At 36.3% G+C, this 25,261-nt stretch overlaps 1 protein-coding gene across 1 annotated transcript in view; it reads left to right on the top strand.

Moving 5' to 3' along the window:
• Positions 1 to 25,261, top strand: part of Phlpp1 (PH domain and leucine rich repeat protein phosphatase 1) — a 223,769-nt gene that overhangs the window by 178,015 nt on the left and 20,493 nt on the right. The window contains exons 11-14 of the mRNA XM_027949099.2: positions 10,880 to 11,080; positions 14,300 to 14,462; positions 19,396 to 19,526; positions 23,969 to 24,073. Coding sequence (XP_027804900.1) covers positions 10,880 to 11,080; positions 14,300 to 14,462; positions 19,396 to 19,526; positions 23,969 to 24,073 — 600 coding nt within the window. The remainder of the gene's footprint in view (positions 1 to 10,879; positions 11,081 to 14,299; positions 14,463 to 19,395; positions 19,527 to 23,968; positions 24,074 to 25,261) is intronic.

The raw sequence follows: 25,261 nt of genomic DNA, 5'->3' as shown, positions 1-25,261 counted from the left end.
AGCCAGGGAAGAACTGTGGCTCTCCCAAACTGAATTTGTTACCTCACTGTCTCCCAAGGCCTGTGTCCAGCCCTTCACTGACTCATTGTGCATTGTGTTGCGATTCCTGCCCACTTTCTCCTCCCCACCCTTAGAGTGTTGACTCTATGAAACCAGTGCCTGCTTTGCAATTACAGTTTTATCCCCAGCATCCTGTATTGTATCTGGAATTAAGGAAGATGCTCAATGAATTTTTATTCAATGAGTAAAAAAGAACTTAAGGAATTTTAAATATTATCCATCCTCACTCCCAGTTTCATATTTTTTGTCTCTTTTTCTTTTAAATTATCCAGATACAACTATACTCACTAAAGTGTAAAAACCCTTTGGCATATTTCTCAAGAAAATTTATACACACACACCTTTAACTATTACCTAGATCAAGGTATAAAAAATTTTTAGTACTCCTTTCCTCTTCCTTTAGTTATTTTCCTCAAAAAAAAAAAAAAAATCCTAGTGTGCTTATGTAAGTTACAATGAATTACAATTGAACTAATTATAAAAAATTAATGGAATTTAAGAAAATATGGTTGTCAACTGTGTACAGTGGTGCACACCTGTTATTCCAGCACTAGGGAGACTGAAGCAGGGGGACCCAAAGTTCGAGGCCAGTCTCAGCAACTTAGGAAGACCCTGTCTCAAAATTTTAAAAAAGGGGGATGATGAGGCTGGGAATGTAGCTGAGTAGTAAAGTATCCCTGGGTTCAATCTCCAATACCCTCCTCTAAATATGTGTGTGTGTGTGTGTGTGTGTGTGTGTGTGTGTAATGATACTGTCAACTTTAGAATAGTGTGTATTAATCTGCTTTTCCAGAAGGCAGGAAGGTATTTGTTAACCAAATAAGAGAGATGAATCTATAGAAATAAGGCAGAAATAAGAAACTTTTTTAAAAAACATTTTTTTTAGTTGTCAATGGACCTTTATGTGGTTCTGAGAATCAAACCCAGTGCCTCACACGTTAGGCGAGCGCTCTACCACTGAGCCACATCCCCAGCCCCAGAAATAAGAAACTTTTATAAAAAGGCATATTCTACAGCCTTTGTTTTCCAACCAGTATAGCAGTTACCTTTCTAGCATGGTAACAACTGATCTCTCTTCTTTTTAGAAAGAATACTTTAAGAGCTAATTATCTCAAGCATACAGGCTTTTGAAGCAGGCAGGGTAAGATTGATTAGCTCTTTCTTTTTGGAGATACTGGTATACTGGTATTGAACCCAGGACTTCTCTACCACTGAGCTACATCCCTACCCCAGAACATTTTCTGACTATTTTTACTAAGCCACTGATTTTTAGAAAGTTGATATTAATAATAGTCCTTATTTTGGTGTAATTTTTATCAGGAAAATGTGTAGCTTTGGGGTATTTCGTTTGATGAGTTTGGGGAAAGAAGTAAACTAGTATTGACAGTAATTGAAGCAGGTCAGCCCAGAAAACATGATGTTTTAACACTAAAGTTGGCTTTTTAGGAAAGAGTATGTGTGACAGGTTTCTTGCGGGCGGTTTCAGCTGTGCTTTGTTTTATTTTACAGCAAACATCCTACTGACACAGTGGGTTTAAGCCACTGTGTGGGATGCTGTGGGGCAATGAGAAGTGAGTCAGCATAGGTGTGACCCTCCCAAAGCTTACCTTCTACTGCAGCTTAAAGTAGCTGCTCAAGGAAGCTTAATAATTGGGTAGAAGAAACAGAAAATTATAAGGTGAATGGCATAATTTAGCCTCATGGTATGAGGAAGAACCCATTTGTGTAAGACAGAACAAATTTGCTATTCATGTTTGGCAAATAGCTTCAGCCATTAATGAAACTTTGCCTTAATATTTCTTTCATTCAGTTTGTTCCATAATACGAATCATAAAAATATGTAGTTGCTCCTTTTTTAATATTTTTTTCTGACAATAAATTAGTGTTATCAGTTCTGTGTTGGGTTATGTAACTGAGGAAAGTGCCTGAATACAAGCCTTCATAAATTAAAATGGTTTAGTTCATGCTCTCAATAAAACAAGTACTTAGAAGCCTCAAGAGAACTATCAGAAAAACACGTATTATTAAACAGAGAGTAGAAGACCTTTTGACTCTTTTTCTTGGGAGTATTCCTTTGCTCTGAATCTTGTCTACTGAAATCAATCTCATAGTTTTAAATACATGATACTGTCAACTTTAGGATAGTGTGTATTAATCAGCTTTTCCTGGTGGCAGGAAGGTATTTGGTAACCAGATAAGAGAGATGGATCTACTTTATAAATTAGATGGCTTTTAGTAAAATCATATTTCTCTGAAAACTTGAGACCCATTGTATTAAAATTCTTATGACTTGAATCAGCAATCTTAGTTTACAAGTTTCCTGTGCATATTCATCTCTGAGTTTTGTTTATTTTGACGTGCTTTTCAAACCTGGCAGTTTACACTGTATGCATGTATTAAAATATGATCTTATGCTCCATAAATATGCATAATTATTATGTGACAATTAAAAATAAATTTTTTAAGAATAAAAGTAAGTAATAAAAAACTTTGCAGCTCAAAAATTATACATGGATCATAAATTATTGAGAGGTTGTCTTTGGTTTTGTATCTTACAGTAAAGAGAGAATTTAGTTCTGTTGGATTAACTGGCAAATATTCTAATCTAGACTTTATTGGCTTGGATTTTTCATCATACTTATTTCTGCTTTTAGTTGAGAATTTTCTTAATGGAAACCCCGGAAGAGTTTGAGATAATTGGTTGTGATCAACAGATGGCCAAAGGAGGGGTAGGTAATTCTCTGTGGCTCACCAGAGTGGATAAGGCACTGCTAGAGGTACTGCCATCCTTCTGTTTCTTTCTGAAATCTTGGCAGAGACTCCTTGTCCACTCAGCATCTGCACGAATTTGATATGGCCAGACAGCTTCTCCTGATGGAATCACCCTGATTAACAAAGCCAAAATGGATGCTCTTAAAGGAGAGGTATAGCTCCATGTTGTGGGTGGGCATCCAGGTCTGTTTTTATCCCTACTTGGAGTAGTGCAAGGTATTCTCAGGGGCAGGAGTTGGGGGTAGTGTATATGCAAATATGGTTCATGGTAGTTGCTCATTTGTATTTATTAAATATCCCCAGAGCATTAGTCACACTATAGACCATAAGTTTTAGTGACTCAGAACATGTGTAAATATCAAAGGGACTAAAAGGGAACAGAAAATTTAGAAGAATTGTGATTGATTGAGCATGACAACTGGTGCCTTTTGGCAAAGACAGATATTTCTGGCATTTTGAAGAGCTAAGATGCCTACACTTTTTTTTTTTTTTAATGAAGAGAGTTGCCTTGTGACATTCTGATGTTTTAGAGCCATGGTAGAAAAAGAGTATTTTTTAAAGCATGTGTTCAGAATCCCTTAGAGAATTTAAGGAATATCTTCAGAATCCCTTACAGAAATTTCCTGAACATGAATATTCCTGGCTCTAATCTAAGTTTTACTCACTTAGACTTAGGAGGATAGACTGGGAATCACCATGTTTACAAGGCTCCCCTGTTCTTGTGGGTTCAGTCAAGAGGATCCACTGTACATAATGAAAGCTAAATGTGACAACAGGTGCTTGTCAAAAAGCAGATTTATATAAAAGAAGAGTATTAATAGAAAAATTGTGAGTCTATTTCTGGATATCAAATATATCTCATTACTTCCTTTTATTGTGTATTTCTCAAATATATTAAAGTAGTGGTTGTTAGCATTGTTACCTTAAAATCAACTGCGAGTTTTTCAAAACTAGAGAATCACTCAGTGGGATTCAGAACACTATGAAGAAGATAATTTCCATCCACTCCTCAGCCCCACAATCCCTTCAGTTCTGGGGAAGGGAAGGGTGGAACTTGGGAGAACAGACAATTATGTGATCTCACCAGGGCAGGGTTAGAGTCTAGCGACAAACTCCATGTGTTGTTAACCAGAACAAACCAAAAGGGTTTAGCCAGAGGTCCTGAGCACTCCTGAGTTCAGCTGTGAACCTAGAACCTGAGAAGAGAGCAGGCATAGATTATCACAGAGTGCTGCCAGTACCCAGAGGCTGCTTGGTAATCCTTACTGACACTTCCCTGGTGCTCCCAAAGTAGATGAGATGGGCAAGTTTTCTCCACTAGTGGGTTCTCCATCTGTTCTCAGGAAATCACTAGGGTACATTAGAACAGGGGGGGTTTGTCCTGAAATAATTCTCAACTTGGTGAGAGTCTTTTAGATAGATTTTTGAGGTCTCACCCTGACCTGCTTACCATGAGGGTTGAAGAGGAGTATATGCTCTGATGAAAACTCCTAGATGATTCTGAGGTGCAGCCAGATTTCGAGCTGCCAGCCTAGGGCATCTTCTGTGAGAACTGTTGCTCCTTTAGCAGGAGAGGATAAAGTGCAAATACAAAGAGAAATAAGTACCAGATAGCAAGCGGTCACACACTTCTCTGTCCCTGCTTCATTACGAGGCTGTGTGCCCAGTGGACGCAGAATAAGAAGACAATGGGAAAGATAAGAAGGAGCTGGCAACATGGCCGAGGTAGCCTACAACTACCATCGAAAGCTTAAGTAGAAGTATGTAATTTGAAGGGGTAGCATGCAGAAAAAGTACAGCTACTTAGAGAAAATTGACAGTTGGTTTGGTAAAAGGGAAGAGAAGCAAAAAGGGAAAACGAAAGTTCAAAATAAAAGTGAACCAGAAGAGGACACACAGTCCTTCCCTACTCAACTCAAAAAGAAGTCTCTTAGTGTGTCTTGTCTTTGCCTTGCTGACAGCAAATGACACCATTGATCTAAGCATCTTGTGAAACAGGCTGATACCATAAAAAGGAATAAGGATTGGAGGAACATCTATATTATTAACCCCTAAAATGAGAAAACAAAAAACAACATACATCGTCTGTGGAATAGTCTCCCCAAAACTATTGTGAAGCTGAAGGAACTGTAAGACAACATTCAAAACAGAATTAAATATACTCAAATGAGCTTGTTGGGATATGAAAAAAGAAAATTGAGAAACTAAGAATACAAATGGACAAACAGGAAAGAATGGAAAGACAAGTGTTTGAATTCATAAAATGAAAGAGGGTAGTGAGTATCTCAGAAATGAGTAATACATCAGAAGGTGCCCAAGGGAGAATAGACTCAGGTAAAAAATTAATAAGGGACATTAAAGAAAGGCTGAAAATGAAAGGAATGAAAATGAGGCAAAGAAGAAATAAAAAGGTAAGAGATAAAATAGTAGAAATGCAAGATAGACCAAATAGGAATAGCAGTTTTTTTAGTGAGCCCTTGAAGAGCAAAGGCAAAACAGTGGAGCACAACTAACATTCAGAATGGTAATCCGAGAAATTTTTCTATTTTTAATAAACAAAGTATCTTAAAGTACATTTTAAAGGGACTGTTGATTGAATACCTAGAAAAAACAGAATTTTCAATTCTGGTTTTATTTCAAGACTTACTTTGGTGAAACTATTAGATTCAGAAGATTAAAGTCTTCAAGTAAATCAAGAAAAAAGATCAAATCATTTAAAAATGCAAATATGTAGACTGTCATCAGATTTATCAGAAACATACAAAGCAAGGTAATAGTTGAGCAACATTTTTAAAAATTTGATTAAAGTATGATCCCAGATTTTTATATCAAGCTAAGTATCCTTTAAGATATGAATTTTTAAAAATCTAGATGAAAATGAGATAAAGAATTTGAAAATAAAAGAATGGAAATGCAAAACTGACCACAAAGGAATAAAACTTGTATATAAGTCCTTGAAGACTAAAGATACAACAATGGAAGAGAACTAATATTTAAAACTGTAGTCCATTAAATTCCTGTAGCAGTAAACACAAGATTTCAAAGTTTAAAAAAAAAGTGATAAGCTAGATGATAAATGCAAGGTAACTACTAGAACAAACTCCCTAAGTACAAAAAAAAAGTATTAAAGAAGAAAAATGTACATTCTATAGAGAGAGAAATAGCAAATATATATAATTGTGAAATAGTAAGACAGTTGATACCAAACATCAGATATATCAATATATATGATTGAACTTAACTCACCTCAAAAGTGGAAATAGTCCATGTTCATTACCTGATAAATGAGTGAACAAAATGTGGTGTATGTGAATTATGAATTATATCTTAATAAAACTGTTAATTAAAAGAGAAAAAGGTATTGAGGGTGACTTCCTTACACACCATGATTCTGAAGCCTGTTCTTAATAGTGAAACCTCAGTGCTGAAGTGCAAAAGAGAAAACATCACAGTAAATTATCGAGATGTATATGCAGAAGCCTTCAGATACACAAGACATGGGCTGGGGATGTAGCTCAGTGGTAAAGCACCCCAGGTTAATCCTCAGTCCTCCACCCCCAAAGTAGTAGCTGGTTGCTGTGGTGTATGCCTATAACCCCAGCTATTTGAGAAGCTGAGGCAGGAGGATCCAAAGTTTGAGCCCAACCTAGGTAATTTAGTGAGACCCTGTCTCACAATAAAATAAATTAAAATAGGGCTGGGGATGTAGGTGGAGTGCTTGCCTATAATATATGAGGCTTAAGGGTTCACATGTACAGTACTAAAAAAAAAAAAATAAAAAGAAAGAAGTAGTATAGAAAACATCAGTGTGAATCAGTAACCTTAGTTAAGTTTCATGAAACTTTTGTTCCAGATATATATATATATGGCGTGTGTAGTGTGGCTGGTTATGCAAAATGCATTTTGTACTTTTAGTTACTATCATAAAAAGTTGGAAAGCCCCTGCCGTAACTATCAGCCTCGTGAAGGTAGATGAAATTGTCAAAAGTGCTGTGTTATAAAAGCAACAATAAGAAATTATGATGGCTTTGTTTGATACGTCTGGAATGTTTTGAGGACAGAAATCATGGAATTGTTTGTTTACTTGTTTGTGGTGTTGTTTTGTTCTTGTTGTTGTTACTGGGGATTGAACCCAGGTATACTTTACCACTGAGGTACACTTTTAGTAGTTTTTATTTTTTATTTTGAGATGGGGCCTCACTAAGTTACTGAGGGTCTCGCCTCAGCCTCCCGAGTCACTTGAGATTATAGGCATGTGCCATTGTGCTTGGCTCAAGGGAATTGTCTAAAGTAAGAGTTCTGCTTGGTTTGGATGGCCTTAACCATTTGGATTTTTTAATGGAATACAAATGCTAGCACTGATCTCCAGGAAAATTATTTCAATATAGAATACCTGTTGTGCCTACAAATTATAAATCTATTATGGTACCAAAGCCTGTGTTCCTTTTCAGGGACAGAATTCAGGCTGTAAAATTCTAAGGCTGTATGGAAATTTCTGAAAAACAAACAGGACAAAACAAAGTAAACCCAGATGAGCCAGATGAACATGGTGTGCCAAAACAAGGAACACAGCAGTTGCTCCAGAGCAGGAAGTAGATTTGTCTCATTGCTCATGTGGGTGACATCCCCAAGTACTCTTGGACAAGAACTGTATCTCTCTTTTGTCTGACTTTTGTACTTCCTGCTAAGAAAAGGTTTTGAACACCATGCTGTTGATTAACTTATTGTAAGAATTGAATTTGAAGAGCTGTGTATATATGATCTTCAAGTTCCCCAGCAGGTACCCTCCAGCTGTTTTGGAGAAGGGGCCTATGAAAATGTCTTCATGAAAAGGTTTTTATTTTTATTTAAACATTTGAGTTTCGGAGAGATGTGTTAGAGAATAATAGACTGTTGAAGTTGATGGAATTTGGAATTTATTTCTGGCTTTGCCACTAGTTACTCTTCAACCATTGCCAAGCAATTTGACTTTCTCAGCTTCAATTTAATGTCTTCTTTAAAATATGAGGGATTACCTCTGGAAAGATGGAAGACTCAGATCAGATAGAAAATAGTGAAAAGCTGTGGTTTCAACAAAGTACCTCACAAATGAAAGAAGCATTACCATTTTACTGCTTTTTCTCTAATAAGAAGAGTGTTGCTTAGTGAGGATTATATGGTTGAAACATTTTTTGGCATATTAAATAGCTTTTTATACAGTCATTACAAAAAAAAGAAAAGAAAAAAATCTGTAAGGGAGAAGCTTGAGGATGGTTATTGCATCAGTGACTTGTGACCAAACCCAGTGCTTTAGGAATGTTGCTTTCTTCGAGGGTTGAAGACAGGGAGTGCGATTATGGAGCCTATCTGTTGAGTAAACTGTTATCCATACTGTAAAAAATTTGCACATCTTAAGTAGTTATTGATCCTGGTGGAAGGATGACACCTAATCCACTAAATGGTTTACTTTGTCTCTTCCTGAAGCATTGTAACATAGAGTATTGAATTTAACTTTCTTGAGTCCATCAGAATTGAAAAATCTTGTTAGTCCAATTGTTTGCTCTTGGACTGTTAAACATGGTGACTCATCAGACTGCACACAGATCAGATGGCATCCATGTAGTTTCAGTTAACTTAGTTTCATTTCCTGGAGAAGTACAATGCAGGATTTTTTTTTCCTTTTAATTTACCATTAAGAATATGTAGTTCCTTAAGTATAAGCAAATTTCAGAAAGAGGAGAGGGTGAGAAATCATTTTGGAAACTTATTTTCTTCCCTTCTTTAGATGCTACAAGGGGTTTTCAAAGTCCTTGGGCAGCTTTAGAGGTGAGCATTGACTTGTCAATATTTTAAAGACAATATTTTGGGTTTTTTTCTGGCTTAAAATTATTCTTGCTTCTCTTGTTTTATGTCTTTACCTATTTCCCAGAGAATTGTATTTTAATGAAGTTGCCAGATGATTTCCCAGCAACCCCTAGTCCAAGATATTTCAGGGCAATAAAAATGTATTTCTTACGTTTTAATTTATTCTAATTCTACATTGAAGAAATTTTTAACAGGATATTCAAGTCAGGTGGTTAAATGGAGCCTGAAGACACAGGTTCATAAAAATACTAAAAGAACTGAGGTGATGAAACTGGTTTCCTTCCTAATTCTAAACCATTTCAGAAATTGTATGAATGACCTTTATTTTCTTCTGTAGCACACACGACTATAATTCCCATGACTATTTATGGTCTGTACAGCCCTCCTTGAACTTCCCTTTTTTTTTTTTTTTAAATGTCAATGGAATACGTGTTTCTTTAATGGAAAATATTCTATTTTGGGGAAGTAGCTTTTCCTCAGATAAGTGGTGGAGTTGGTATGTGTGTGTAAGCGTGGGGAGTGTGCAAAATTATAGAGTGTTAACTTAGTAGATTGAGAGCTTGGGATGAGTCCTGAGGAAGACTCCTAATATAAAGCCTTCTTTTAATCTGAGATTAAAATAACTACTTGGTGTTTCCTTATCCATCCTTTTAAAGGAAGATTTTATTTTATTTTATTTTTTTTCTTAACATGCAGCAGAACAATCCTGAATCTTTGCTGAAAGTTTAAACCCAAGTGATTTTGAACTGAGAATGGTGTGGAAGGCAAGGCAGGCGTGGCCTGGTGTCACAGTGAGCCCTGTGCACCGAGCACTCACCCTTTCCTGTTGCTGCAGCTGTACAGTTGGACACCCTTCAAGGTGGGAGGGCCACCTCTGACTCCCAAACCATGGCCTTCCTGACCCTTTGGAATGATTTAGAACCTGACCTCAAGGATTCTCGTCCAATTCCCAGATATCGTTGTGAATTTCTATGTTTTATAATAACTGGAAGGATTTTGACAGTTTTAGTTATCTTAGGAGTAAAACTGTTCTTTGTGTTTTATCCACTGTTCATTTCATCATCTGGAAACTGTGGCAGAACATATATTGTCTTGCTTGTTTGCATTAGTACACACTTTATTGAAGTATAATATAAATATAGAAAAGTAACCAAATCCTAAGTGTAGCAGATGATGACTTTCCACAGAGTGACACACACCTAGACCCAGATGGTAGAAACATTAAGGCACCCCTCCCGGAAGCTGCCTCCCTCCACCTGAGTCACCCCACCCTGACTTGTGTCTCAGGAGATTCATTTTGCCTGACTTTGGACTTTATAGTAATAGAATTATGCAGTATATCCCATTGTGTCTGGCTTCTCTCAGAAGCTCAGCCTTTCATTTAAGAGATTCATCATGTTAATGCTGCGGTTGTAGTTCTTCTTTCTCACTGCTATGTATATTCCATTATTTTACTCCAGAGCACATTACCTCATGCAGTTATGAATGCATGGCAGTACCATGTGGTTTAGACATTAAGCTGAAAAGGACTTATTCACTATGTGGTTTAGTTGTATTGTGATCTAATACAAATTGTTTTATTACTTGAAAAACCCCTTTATTTTAAAAATAGATAATTGTTTTTCTCTTCCTTAAATCAGATTATTAACTATCTTATCACTTTTTTTTCTACTCCCCACAAGCTATAAAAATTATCACTTCCTCTTCTTTGTGCTTCCATAAAAAAATCTCTCTCTCTCTCTCTCTATTTGTTTGGTACTGGGGATTGAACCCAGAGGCACTCTACCACTTAGTTACAGCCCTAGCCCCCTTTTTACCCTCTTTATTTATTAAAGCTTTATGGTTATACATAGTAATTGGGTCCATCCCAACAAATTCATACATGCATAGAAATCAATTTCAGTTCAAACTTGTGGTCCTCCTGCTTCAACTTCTGTAGTCTCTGGGATTATGGGTCTTTGTCACCACATTGGGCCAATTTGTTTCTTTTTACAAATTGTTAGTAACTATTGTGTTTATCATAGACAGTGGGTCAGGGAATCACATCTACTAAATTGAATTCTTTAAAGCCAGGATCTGTCTTTTCATTATGTTTCTAAATCCAGTACACCTGGTATCAGGCAAGGAGCTTCTAAGTTTGCTGAGGCTTTTTAACTAGAGCTCTGACTTATCAATGGGGTTTTATTGCATTTTGTCATTGTAGCCTGAGATTTCTGAATGCATCTGCAAACAAACTGGAAACCCTTCCTCCAGCCACACTTTCTGAAGAGACAAACAGTATCTTACAGGAATTGTATTTGACAAAGAACAACCTTACAGATAAGTGTGTGCCCTTATTAACAGGACACCCCCGTCTGAAGATCCTTCACATGGCTTATAACCGACTTCAGAGTTTTCCAGCAAGGTAACGGAGGGTTGGTTGTAAAATGGTGTTCTTGGTTGCATTTCTACAAATGAATTCATAGGAGGGGGAAAGATACAAGCTGAACTATTTCACAGGTAATATAAAGCTTGTTTCTCCCTCATTCGTAGTTCTTTTATACAAGCTGTGATGAGCCTTCCCTAAACAGAAATGTGCTGGTTTTTCTAACATGAATGTGTCCAAAGACTCAATGATTATAATGCTGTTAAGATTTTGAAATAAGGTGTGTTGTTTAGTAGGTAATGTGTGAAAATCAGAATGTAAACTAGGACCTGAAAGTTCTTCAATAGGTGCTAGCTTTTGTATTCATGTTCATGATATAAAAAGCAATGAGGGACCTAGGAATGTAGTTCAGTGGCAGGGTACTTGCCTATCATGTCCAAGGCCCTGGGTTTTATCCCCAGAACCACTACCACCAAAAAAAAAAAGTGGTGGGTGGCCTAAACAAACATAGAAACTGTGACATTACAAATCATAGCTCTCAGAATATTCCATTTTTTTATTGTCTTCTTTTTAATTTCTAATTTTGGGGGAGTAGTGGCAGTGTCTGGCTTTGAGTGAATCTACACACTGAGTCTGCCACGAGGACTTACTCCACTTCATTTCATTGACGTTTATCCATCTAACAAGTTAGGACTTGGATCACATACCCACACATCAAGAAGCAAACACTAACCCTTCTGGTATTTTGCTAGTAATTGCATCTCAGCATTAGGGACCAAATAAAACTACCAGCACAGCCTCCTTCTGCTGCTACTAGGGCTACCAATCTATTCAAGACTTTGTAAGAGAAGGAAGGCCCAAATATGTGGTGACTTCACGTATTGCTTTGTTTCAGTATATTTCCCCCTCATTTGATGTTGATGGTTAAACTCTCTATTAGTTATGTATACTTTACTGTGGAATGCAGAGATAATATTTTTGGAGAAAAATGGTATCATATCAATGAGTTTTATTGCAATAAGGCTTTGTTACATATAACAATAACATATCTATCTGAAAGAGTTTATGATCCTATTTCAGGTGGCAAATACGTAAATCCTGCCAGAGAAGTGAGCATTACATCTGATTCTTAAGCATATCATGCCCCCCCATCCAGTGCTCCTTGCCAGGTGTAATTACCCACCCTAAGTGCAGAGAAGTTTTTTATGCACTTTGAAAAATTTATCTTACTCTAATTTCTCTGTCTCTGGGGGGATGTGATTTGGTGCAGTAGCTCCCCTAGAAGACCTGAGCTCAAGAGCCAGGGCTGTGACTCTCTTTTCCTTCCACTTCGTGTCACATGTGACGTATGTCCTATAGTAAATAGACATTTAGCAAATTGTTACGAGCATTCCCCATGGTAGTCATTGTTTGGCCACATTCTTTCTTTGTTGAGAAATGGAAACTTCTTTGAGCCTGATTTTTCTTCCTTCTGTCATTTTTTTCACACTCCATTAACCACTGGTTTCTCTGTATTTCTTTCAAAATATAACGACAACATATTCAAATAATATTCTTATGAATTCAGGCTGTCATAGATGGATTACTTCACAGTCTGTGTGTTAATGATGTTTACAATGTGTCCTGATAGGCTGTTCAGAGCTTACATAAAAAGACTTGATTTTATAAGGTAAAAACTTAGTTCCTATTACATCTTAGGCATATATTTATTTTCAAGATAAGCAAATAAGGTGACCTTTAATATTTGAGAAGTGACAGCGAAATATTGTGCTTTTGCCAAAATAAAAATTTTAGCAAAAAAGTGTGTTGTGACAAATGTATCCATAACAAGTAGAAAAGATACTGATGACTGTCAACTATGACTCCAGTTGCAAATTGATTTATATAACTGAGGAATCCTGTGCTTTTTGGAGTCCCCCATCACCAGGGGTAGAAAGTGGCTCTGAAGAATAGATGATGTTTACAGAGTTGGAGCTATTGTTTTGTCCTCCAAACTTGTAGAGAAGGCACGAGACCCTAATTCTCATATTTTTCTTTATTTAGTTATTTCATTAATTAAGATTATAGATGATGATTGAACGATAAAAAATTCTTGAATCAAAGTGTTAAATTACATTATAAAATGTTACTAAGGTAAGGTTAGAGAGATTCCTTCTTTGTGGATGTGTAGCAAGAGTTGAAAGAAATTTCTTTTGGGCCCAGTTTGAATTCAGGCCCTGACAAATTATCAGAACGACTTTGAACATACCCCTGCTCCTCACCACCACCTTGTGATCCTGAACAGTGTCAGAGAAACTCTGGATGTGGGGTTTGAGGAGGAAACCATACCTTTTTTTTCTTTTCTTTTTGGTACTGGGGATTGACTTCAGGGACAGTAGATCACTGAGCCACATCCCCAGCCCTATTTTATATTGTACTTAGAGACAAGGTCTCACTGAGCTGCTTAGCACCTCACTTTTTGCTGAGTCTGGCTTTGAACCTGCGATCCTCCTATTTCAGCCTTCTGAGCTGCTGGGATTATAGGCATGTGCCACTGTGCCTGGGGGAAACCATACCTTAATAGAAGCTATTGCTCTGTTCCCACATCACTTTGGGTTTTCACTGTCTATACGAAGAAATCATACACTCAAACTAAGCTTTCTTAAAAGCAGTTATGTAGATTATTGCTGACTTTTGACCCGTTTAAGTAGAATTTTCTTTGGAATTCAGATTAAGCTACCTAGCAAACTGATTGTTGCCAGGGAAACTTAATTTACACACAGATTTTTAGGAGATAAAGAATATCACTGTAGGGCACAGTGGCACATGCCTGTAATCCCAGCAGTTTGAGAGGCTGAGACACAAGGATTGCAAGTTCAAAGCCAGCCTCCGCAACAGTGAGGTGCGGAGACCCTGTCTCTAAATAAAACACAAATTAGGGCTTGGGATATTGCTCAGTGGTTGAGTGCCCATGAGTTTAATCCCCAGTACCAAAAAAAAAAAAAAAACAAAAAACAAAAGAACATCCACTTTCTTTCTTGTTGCCAAGTTTGAAGAGTTGAAGTTAAGTTTTTGTTCTATAATAGGAAAGGAAATGACAAAATACTTCATAACCAAAAACAATGATGAAAAAATTATTTGTGAAAATGACTATTAAAAGTGAGTCTTTAAAGTCATAATAAATTGTTCTTTTGTTTCTCATTATGTGCATATGTGTGTATTTAAATTGCCCTATAATTATTTTATAACTCCTTCCCCAATGGATTTTCTCTTTTTCAGTAAAATGGCAAAACTGGAGGAACTTGAAGAAATTGACATCAGTGGGAATAAACTGAAAGCCATTCCAACAACTATCATGAATTGCAGGCGCATGCACACTGTGATTGCTCACTCCAATTGCATTGAAGTTTTCCCTGAAGTTATGCAGCTCCCAGAAATCAAGGTATGTGGGTTGATTTCATAAACTCTAGGTTTCAGGTCAGCAAAGAAAGTTGGCTTTCCTAATTCATCAATTCAAAATGTTGGCACCTTTGCTGAATTTGACTCACAATGAAGACTCACAGCAGCCCCTCCCTCCATTCAAAACAAAACACTGGACTGGATGTTCGGGCAATTTGTATTCTTGGGCTTTGTCCCTAACCATTGGAATGACCCGAGGCTATCCACTAGCCACTCAATTCTCCTTCCCCTGTCTGTCCAGTAGTACTTGTGTCACTTATTTCCAGGTTGCTTATGTGACTCAAAAGATGAGTCAGTTGTGAGAACAGTTTGAAAAAATTAATAGTACCACACTACCCGCTGCTTGCTCACCTAAATTAAATATCATACACCACCATAATAGCCAATCAGAATTAGAATAAGATATATTCCATGCTTGTATAATTATATCAAAAGGGACTCTACTGTCATGTATAACTAAAAGGAACCAATAAAATTTTTAAAATATTATTTGAAAAAGTGATAGTTATCTTATTCTAGAAGTCTGAATTGATATTTTAGTGTTCTTTCATATGAAAATATTTTAAGTGGTAGTATAAGTATTTATATACATTTAAACTTTTCAAAAAAGAAAATTTCTGGTAAAAGTAGTTAGTGTATTTCAAATGGTAAATATGCCTATGAAAGTCTTCACCGCAAAATGAGCCCTAGAGTATATTTTTTAATGGAAAAAGATATATTATTTCTAATATTCCTGTCTGTATTACAATATTATTATTGAGTTAATATCCCTAAATTTTATTCATATTCCTTCTGTAAAATAAAGTACAATAGTTATTAATTTTAAAGTATCTCATAAAAGTATTAAGTTCATTTCAGTTATAAAAACTTAGGCGTAAGGTATAGCTCAGTGTCAGGGTACTCACCTGTGTAGGGGTTCAATCTTTAGCACTTCAAAAAAATAACAACAGCAAATGAAATAGATCTCCATCTGGATACCAGTTAGCTCTCAGTCAACTAATGAGAAAACATGATCCAAATGACCACTTAAGCCAAACTTGGCTTGATTAGACCTGGACCTGACTCATGCCAAGGCTACTAGTGGCTGACAAACCCCGGAGATGCCAAGAGGATAAGGTACTTGTTCTCCTTCCTTGGGGTCCTCCATTGAACTGCATAATGGCCAGATTGATAATGTAATAATCTTGCCCCCAAACCCAAGCTTTTAGTTTAGTAATTTCTAGTTAGTGACTTATTATAACCCTTTTGAAGTGTATTGTAAGCAAATGAAGTATGTTTTAAGCAATGGAAACATGGTGAATAAAATTTGTGATGGGATTTAAAAAGTAACTTCTTTGTATCAAATTTCTATGTTCTTGTGACTTTTTGACTTAAATTACTGGGTCACCATCTTTTACAATGTTATACCTTTTCTTAAGGAGATTATTTCATGTTTGTAGTTTGGTTTGCAGTAATAAACTAAGATATGTTGAGTGAGCTCATCTCTAGAATCTGTTTAACTGGGCATGAGTATTTTTAATATGCTGTATTCTTGAGGGCAGTGGATATTGGAAGCTGAAAAAATAAACAGCCCTCACTTTGGGCACTGAGCAGCTCTCAGTCAGCTAGAGAGGAGAGCAATCCCATACTCACCATGTGGGCCAGACTTGGCATGGTTGAATTCAAGCAAGCTCTGTTTGTTGTTCTTGCCTGTAAAGTGCAACAAAAGAGAGACCATTAGCTTGGACATAAAAATTCAAAAGAATGAGGGGAGATGGCTGGGTTGGAATGGACAGAAGAAAAAGGACTAAATTTTTGGGAAATGAAGACAGATCAGAGACCCCAATTAGGTGTGAACTGGGTGGAGTAGTTGACCTAGTAGACTCACAGTTACTCCCCAAATTGAAACCAGGAATAGCCACCCTGGTCCTGGATTCAGATTATGTAATAGTCATTCAGGAACTCTTCTAGCAGTCAAGGGAGTCTTTTGTCAATTCCTGTTTGGGACAGGGTTCCGTATGAGGGCTCAGGAAAGAGGGAGCAAGCAGTGTCTATCAGGAGGTGGCCATGGAAGCCATTTTGCTTTCTGCTTCTTGCTTCCTGTTCACAAGGAACAGTCTAGTAGGAAACCCAAGACTGTATAGTCTCACTCCCTTTCAAAATTGACAAACTGGTTTTGATAAAAGGTGAGGGTAAAAGACCTTCGTAGGAGTTTAGTGGGTGGGTGGAAGAGCAGTTGGTAGCAACTGAGAGACTGAAACTCCGGTGTGACTGTCTGGAATAAACCACATCAGAGAAATCACTCCTGAGGTTCAAGACCGAGTACTGGGGAGTGTGGAATGAGAGAGGGAGGGAGACATCCTTGACAGCAGTGTGAGGAGTGGATCAGAGGGAGGCAAGACTGAAAGTGTAGTTAAAATGCAGTTACATTCCGTGAGGGGAAATGCGGTGTGGGTCAGAACCAGGGTAGCAGAACTGGATGGACAGATGGGTGCTAGCTGCAGTGAATTACTCAGAGAAGCATGGGAAGCAGATGGGTCTGTGCGGGGAGGTGGTGTGGAAGCTTCATCTCTTAAGATTACACGCACCAATATTATCTTTATAAACAATCACCCTTCTGAGCTCATCTATCTGCAGAACTCTGAAAATTTAAATCTTCAGGTGACATTAAAAATTGCTTTTAGCAATTGCACAAAATTCTGTGTTGCTCTGGAGTATCTTTAGTTTTTAATACTATAAGACATTCTCTGATTCCTGAATTTGTCAGCCACTACCTCCTGAACTACCCACACCTGTTAGTCCTTTAACTCATTCTGTCAACGTCAGTAGGTTGATTACAGTTACCCCCCATTTGTTGTTTCACTGTGCTGATGTGTACTGGCTGTGCTGGCAACAGAGCCCATTATTAAGCAGTGTTATCAGTTTTCATTAAAATCGGGCTAACTGTTCATACAGCATTATTTATAATAGTAAAAGGAAATAACTATTTTCCTTTTATTAATATTTAGGTTAAGTGAATTAATAACATATACTGAGAGTATAGGGTTATTAAATGATAGTATCTTAGGCTATTCAAACTACTATAACAAAATACCTTAGGCTGGGTAACTTATAAACAACATAAACTTAACAGTTCCAGAGGCTGGGAAGTATAAGATCAAGGTGTCAACAGGTAACAAGGTCCTTTCCTCATAAATGGTGATGCAGTGTCCTCACATGGCATGAGGGGTGAACAGACTTCCTCAGGCCTCTTTTATAAGGGCACCATGTGGGTCACGAGGGCAGAGTCCTCATGACCTGCTGACTTCCTAAAGGCCCCACCTCTTCACACTGTCACATTTGAGATTAGATTTCGATGTATAAATTTGGAGGGACACTAACATTCATAACGTAGAAGATGGAAATGAAGATAGGAAAAATGGTTGCAATGGAATAATAAAAGAGTAAATGAAATATAATGAAATTATACCTACATTTTAAGAGTTTTTTTAAAAAATATCAATAGTAAGGCAAATAAAGGGGGAGAACCCAGAATGCTAACAAGGTTTGTGTTGGGTGATAGATTTGGAGGTAAGTCTTCTGAGCTTCTCTGTTTTCTGAACTTTTTAAAAATTTTATTTTAGTTGTAGATATACAAAATGCCTTTGCTTTATTTTTATTAATTTTATGTGGTGCTGAGGATCAAACCCAGTGGCTTCCACGTGCCAGGCAAGTGCTCTACCACTAAACTACAACCTCAGCCCATTTTCTGAACTTTTAAAAATGTGTCTCTAATGCTCTTATAATAAAATGTAACTTCAAATAGTAATATCATTTTATATCATTGTTATTATGTGGAAGCCACAATATGATGAAACATTTTGTTTGGAAGCACTGAATTACATAGTCTGTTGAGAATATAGTTCTCCAAAACTGTAGGTTTTCATTTTATCCAATCTCTACACTCGCCCAATCCATAATAGATTTAAATTCTTTAAGAATTTAAGTAAAAGGAAGATGTCCACTTTGATGATACTGAAATTCTTGGATACAATTTCCTTTCCAGCCATCTTGAGATTTTTAATAGGCCTTTTTTTTAAGTTTTTTTTTTTTTTTTTAATTATACTAGGGTGCTAACTCTCAAGCCAGATCATTGAAAGCTCTTCTGTTGAACAGTGTGCTCCATTTTCTTGAATCCAGAGCACTCACAGTCACTCTTTTCTCCTGTGCATGGTTCCTTCTCAGAAGAGTGGTAACTCTTTTTAGAATTTACCTGAAGAGGGTTTTTTTTTTCCTTCCTTATTCCCATCACAAGTAACACCTAATTTTTGTTCTGTGCAACATGATGATCCATTTTGTGCTTGCCTTGTAAATTAGATTATGCAGGACCTGTTGAGAGTCCAGATATGTGTTAGATGTGTCTTGGGGACATGATCCTTACTTGACCCAGCAAGTCTTCCTTTCTTTGTACAACAGGCAGGTTCCCCTGTTAGTCTATCTTTTAGCCGATTTCTTATTTAGCTTTTTTTTTTTAAGGATCTTCTCATTTTGAGTCTGCCTTTCCCCTGTTTTGCATTTTTGTTTGTTTTAAGAAGGTCCTTCAAAGTTTATTTTAAAGTTGCAATTGTAGTCCTCATGTCCACAATAGGCACAGAGATTTTGTAAACTATAAGAAAAACTCCTATATTAGGATTTTTCAATTAGTGCTTAATTTAAATGTAGAGATAAATTTAAATGGAAATGATTGTGCATTTTTTGTATTCTTCAAAAAAAGTAAAACATTATTATTTAGCAAAATCAGTTTTAAATATGTATGGCAGAGTGGCTGATGAGCTACTTTTTCTGCATTTGACTGGTTATATTACAGTAAATGGTTGAGCTGATTCATCTGCAGAGGGTAGGAATATAGAACCAAAGGATTTCTCCAGACCATCTCCTTGTTTCCATTTGTTCCTCAGTGCGTGGACCTGAGCTGCAATGAGTTAAGTGAAGTCACCTTGCCAGAAAACCTGCCACCCAAACTGCAAGAACTAGACCTGACTGGAAACCCCCGCCTTGCCCTCGATCATAAAACCTTGGAACTGCTGAAGTAAGTATTTTGTTAGGCATTGTGGCCCCACCATTGTTCACTGGCAGTGGGATTTATAACATGGTGAAAACACGAAACAAAGTGGGAAGCCGCTATAGACTCCATAGCTATATCTGCACACATAGCAGATATAGAAGACCCAGGATATGGAAGACCTAGGGAGAGCAAAGAACAGCCAAGATGTCAACATAAGTCTCAGCAGTCCCTCATAACATGGCTGTGACACTTAATGCAAATTAAGGAAGGATTTTGAAAGAGATGGATGATGTGGGAGTAATTGACAATTTGAAGCTAAAATTCAGATTATTTAAGCAAAACTGGGAATGTGGATTTTTAGCAACTAGATCCTGCTGAAGTTCCCTTTGTGTTTGAGAAACAGTTCATTGTCACTACTTTATTCTGCATGTTGATAAAGAATTACAGGTTGAAGATTGCTAAAGTAACGTAGGTAGAAAAAATGTCTATGTGAATGCTCATCACAGAACTCTAAACATCTTGGTAGAATTAAATAATTCTACTCTACAATTGAATATTATACTGTCATTAAAATCATGCTGACCTACATTCTAATAGGGAAAATCTCTACAGTATATTAAATGAAAAAGTTTACAAAGAAATTTGTACAGTATAAGCCTATTTTTCACAAAATAAATGTGTGTACCTTGGGTAAGTGTGCATGAATACAGCAAAAAAAATGCTTTCTGAAAGAATATGTAAAAAAAAACTTAAATAGTGTTTTTCTCTGTATTGTGGGTAGTCTTTATTTTCTTCTTTAAACTTTTCTAGAGTTTTAGAGTTTTTTTGGTTGTAGATGGACTCAATACCTTTATTTTGTTTTATTTGTTTTTATGTGGTGCTGTGGATCAAACCCAGTGCCACACATGTGCGAGGCAAGCCCTCTACCACTAAGCCACAACTCCAGCCCAGTTTTTGTAGTATATCTTAAAGTGGCAGCCTTGAACATTGACCCATGTTAGTCATTGTATCTGTCATATATGCGTATACAGTGTTGGAATATTCATTGCTGAAAGTCATTATCTTTTATCTCAGAAAAAAAAAAAAACTGACAAAAAGAATAGAATTATGGTGAACGGTCCATTAAAACTAACTTCAGTTTTGTGTGAACCAGAACTTTAAGAGCACTTACAGGGATTACTGAATAGAATTGGCCTAGTTAATGCCTATTTGTTGACATTTTAAGTACCAAATTGATTTTTGTGTATAACTGAAGAACACTCCCCAACAGAGTGTCCTAGGGAATACATGGGGTTTTGCCACTTTTTTTTTTTTTTTTTTTTTTTAGTTGTAGGTGGACACACTACCTTTATTTTTATATGGTGCTGAAGTTCGAATCCAGTGCCTCACATGTGCTAGGTGAACACTTTACCACTGAGCCCCAGCCCCAGGCCCAGCCTCGGGTTCTTGCTACTGTTGATCAGGTATATGAGACCTTGGCTTAATTCTTTCAGTTTGTCCAGACCTCATCTATAAGATGAGCAATATGGCCTGCATGATCTCTAAGGAAATTTAAAAGACTAAAGGTACATCGATTATCAATATATTTTCATCTTCTTGAGTATTTTTTTTTTACAAATGATATGCAATTTTTGCATTAAAAAAGAATTTATCAAGATTTGTTATTAAATGAAACTAGCTATTTGCAGATAAATTGTTTTTTATCTCATACCAAAATAAACCAAATTTATTTCCAGCTGAATTAAAAGAGTTAAATCTATAAAAAGAAATTATTTTTAAAGTAAAAAGAAGTTATATGAATATATTCACCAACTAGAAAGGTCTTTTTAGGTAAAAAAAAAAAAAAATGGGTGGGTAGGTAGAAAGTCTCCAGAAAAAAAAAAAAAAAAAAAAAAAAAAATATATATATATATATATATATATATATATATATATATATATATATATATATATATATATTGGCTTCGATGTTTATGTGGTATATGTTTTTACATAAATTTTACACATGAAAGTTTTTAAATTACCAAGAGTAAGTTTAAAAGGCAAATGACAAGCTAGAAAGAAACATTGGCCAAAAAAAGCATTAATATTCTTAATAGAAAATGCTCTTATAGTCAATAAGAAAAGTACTCATTCGAACAGAATATGAGCCAATGGAAGAAGTGCAAATGGTTACATGAAAAGACTTAAAAAAATAATTTAATTAAAATACTAAAGTACTTAACACTTTCCTCCTCAAGTTGGTCATGCTAGTGGAGCACAAACTGGTATAGCTTTGCTTAAAAGCAGCTGGTCTACTGTTTCAAGCTTTTCAAAATATTCACATACTTAGACCAAGGTTCTCTCTAGCAAAATTTTGTCTTAAAAATTAATCAGAAGTATAGTGTTCATTTTAAGCACAGGGATAGTCGTAAAAATATTTCTAATTACATTTAGAATGAATATAAAACAACTTGAGAAAATATGCAGAACATTACTAGAAAAAAAGGTGCAAAACCATTTGGGGGGTGACCCTATCCATTATATATGCATAAACAAAAATCTATTTGTTAAAGTTTCTAGGTAGCTGAACTACTGTGAAGAAGGCATTGTGCTCTCAGATCTTAAAAATATTAATAACAGACAATGGATTATAATCCTAAAAATGTTATCTTATGTTTTAACATTTGGAAGGGTGTGGGTCCTAATATATTGCTTATGCTTTTAAAGGGTTGGCTTTTTAGTTCTACCTGGGCCAGGGCACTCGATTAGTTCTACATGAGCCAGGGCACTCTCCTGTGGGACTAAACTCCTGCTCTTACTCTCAAAATCATTTGAAAATGTTCAAGAGTAAACATGCAGATTCCTTCTGATAACTGCTCAGCCATTCTGAATTCTAGTAGGCAGAGAAGAAATTAATTGGTGCTTCACTAGAAGGGATTATTGAGTGGGGCGGGGAGGTTAAGGATTAATTTTTCTTTTAATGATCAGGCTGGGAAATGGAATCATTTTTTGAAGACTCTGTTCTATAAAAATTATTCGTGTCTTTAAACATGATCCTTTACTTTTCCCTAGAATTCAGGAAGGTAGGAAGATGATTTAATGAGAGCCTTAAAATTTGCTTTAAGAAACCCTCCCATTGCTTACCATTTTAGATGGATAAAATTTAGTGCCAGGTTATAGAGAGAGCAAATAATGGCAGATTATCTTCTTGTTTTTAGTGGTAGGATTGAAAACTTGGAAGAAAAGATATATAGCCCTACCATAAAATGAAGTGTTAATTTGGTTTGGGGATTTCCTGTTGGTACCATGTTTTACAGCTTTTTAGGATAAGGAGGAAGGTGAATATTTGCTAGTAATTGAGAGTAGAACTTTCTTTAACCAAATGTTTTTAAATTTCAAAGATGTTACCACCAGCTAGTACTATAATCAAAGTGAATATTTATTTATTCACTAAATATCAGTTTACATCTTAAGAGTTTTAACTGATTCTTAGGAAGAGTATTCAGTTTTTGTTAGATTTAGGACTTAATGAATGCCAAAAGGTGAAGTTTGGGGGATCATGAAAAAAGAATTTAGGTATTATCAAGAGATGACACATAAACTTTTTCTCTTGTTCAGATAATATGGGGGGGAATCCAGTAGCAATTTATAAGAAACAAGCAGGATTTATTTGACCATATGGTATCTAGTCTTTCTACAGACATACTTCACATATGCTATGACTTCCTGTTTGAGGGCACCAAATGCTTTCTAGTAGACTGATTTTTATAAAACTCCATTTGAGAGTTTTTTGGTTTGTTTGGGTTTGTTTTTTTTGTTTGTTTGTTTTGTTTTTAGTTTTTGTATGTGGGTCCTATTGGACCAATTTGAAAGCTGAGGTAAAATAAGAATTGAAATCTCTTAGTAAATGCATGTAGTTGACTTTATTAAAATACCCCTCATTTACTTTGTACAAGTACATTTTATTTTTGCAGCATTAACAGGTCCAGGGACTGGTTCTCGATGTTATTTGTTAAATATTTGAAGGGATGATATGGGCAGGAATTGGATTTGGAGATGAATATTGCAGATTTCTCTCACATACCCTAACCTCAGTGTAATTTGTTCATCTCAGGTTTAGATGGTGGTGGTGTAAGAATACATTCAACCTAATATCTTTTTTTTTTTTTTTTCTCATGACAAGGCTGAAAGCTATTCTTTTCATTCCCAGGAGTGAACAGCCATGGAATGTAGAATATATCACAATCTCTAATAGCTGCTTTATAATGCTCCTGAAAACTAATTCTCATGCCATGTATATATGCTCTTCGGTTTTCATTATGATGAGTAACTGGTTCTTGTTGCTAATAAATATTTCAGACATAGTATACAGTAAAATCTGGGAAGTCCAGAGTGATTAGCAGGTGTTTTTCAATTCTTAGATAAAGGTAACAATGCACACATTTGGTGCCAATGATTCCTGTTTTCCCTGTTTCTCTTGTTAGTAATATCCGCTGCTTCAAGATTGATCAGCCTTCGGCAGGAGATGCATCTGGAGCCCCAGCTGTATGGAGTCATGGTTACACTGAAGCTTCAGGAGTTAAAAACAAGTAAGTTCTATGAAACTTTAGAGCAAGAACTGCCTCTTGCCTGCCCCCCTTTAGTGGAGTAGAAAGAAATTCAGTGCTGTGGCACATAATTTTCTCATGTCAAATTTCTTTGAGTGTGTTGGGCTCCCTTGTGACTTATGTTTGAACACCAAGCTAAGGTCCTGCTTGGCATCACATACTCTCCTTTTGTGAGAGATGTTGCTAGGATACAGTGTAACTGACACATTATATCTATGTAAGACTCCAGTGTTTGGAAAAGGCCTAAGCATTGAAATGCATCCCTTCCCCCTTTGAAAAGCCCCTTTATCTTTCTCTGGAGCCTGTTTACCAAGCTAAAACAGGGATAGTATTAAGGGAGAAGTAGCTTTAATTGTCCATATTCAAGATCACTTACGTTGACTATGGAGCTATTTTTTACGGTCTAAATTAGCTTGGCAGGAGCTTGATGTCGATTCCCTGTAATATCATCTGCTTGTCTCCCACCAGGAGTGGTCCAACCTAATTTCTTTTTCTTTCTTATTTTCACTAACCTTTTTTCTCATAAATACAAGTGTTGATTTTCCTGAGAAAGGTAATCAAGCTTCTTAGGCTTTCTTTGCTAAGAATTAGTTATAGGAAAATAAAGAGTTCTATAAATTATAGTCATAATTTCAATAGCCAAAGTGTAAGAACACAAAGTATTGAGAGTGGAGGAAGAACTAAAGTGGAGGAAGATCTAATAATAACTCATATTAGTATTCAACCCTGGGTGCATTAGTCAGGTGAGAAACTTTAAAATAATAATAATAAAAAATTCCTCAGCCTAGACCCATGGAATCAGAATATCTTAAAATCTCTCCAGGTGGCTCTGAAGTGTGTCCAGGATTGAGGACCACTGAGTACTGACTAGCCAAATATCCTTCATGGAGAATAAAACGTGGGATTTTTGCTGCCTTTCTGACTGCTCTTCTTTTGGACAGAAAACAGCATCAACTTCAGTTCTGGATCTGACAAATGATCTCTTCCTCTTTTCCTAAAGGGTAATTTGGTCTGTGTTGACCAGAGAAGAAGTAGTTCCCATCTTGATTCCCTGTTCCGTTTGCTCAACAAAGGCAGAATAAACAGAGCAGGCCTGTCTCAGTCCTTCCTGGGCCCTAGCTATTGCTGTATTTCTGGTACTTAGCACTCTATGTCATCTTAATAGCTGGG

The sequence above is a fragment of the Marmota flaviventris genome, chromosome 16 (assembly GCF_047511675.1).
Source record: "Marmota flaviventris isolate mMarFla1 chromosome 16, mMarFla1.hap1, whole genome shotgun sequence".
Taxonomy (NCBI): domain Eukaryota; kingdom Metazoa; phylum Chordata; class Mammalia; order Rodentia; family Sciuridae; genus Marmota; species Marmota flaviventris.
Note: the sequence above shows the minus strand (reverse complement) of the source record. Positions and strands in the feature narration are given on the sequence as shown.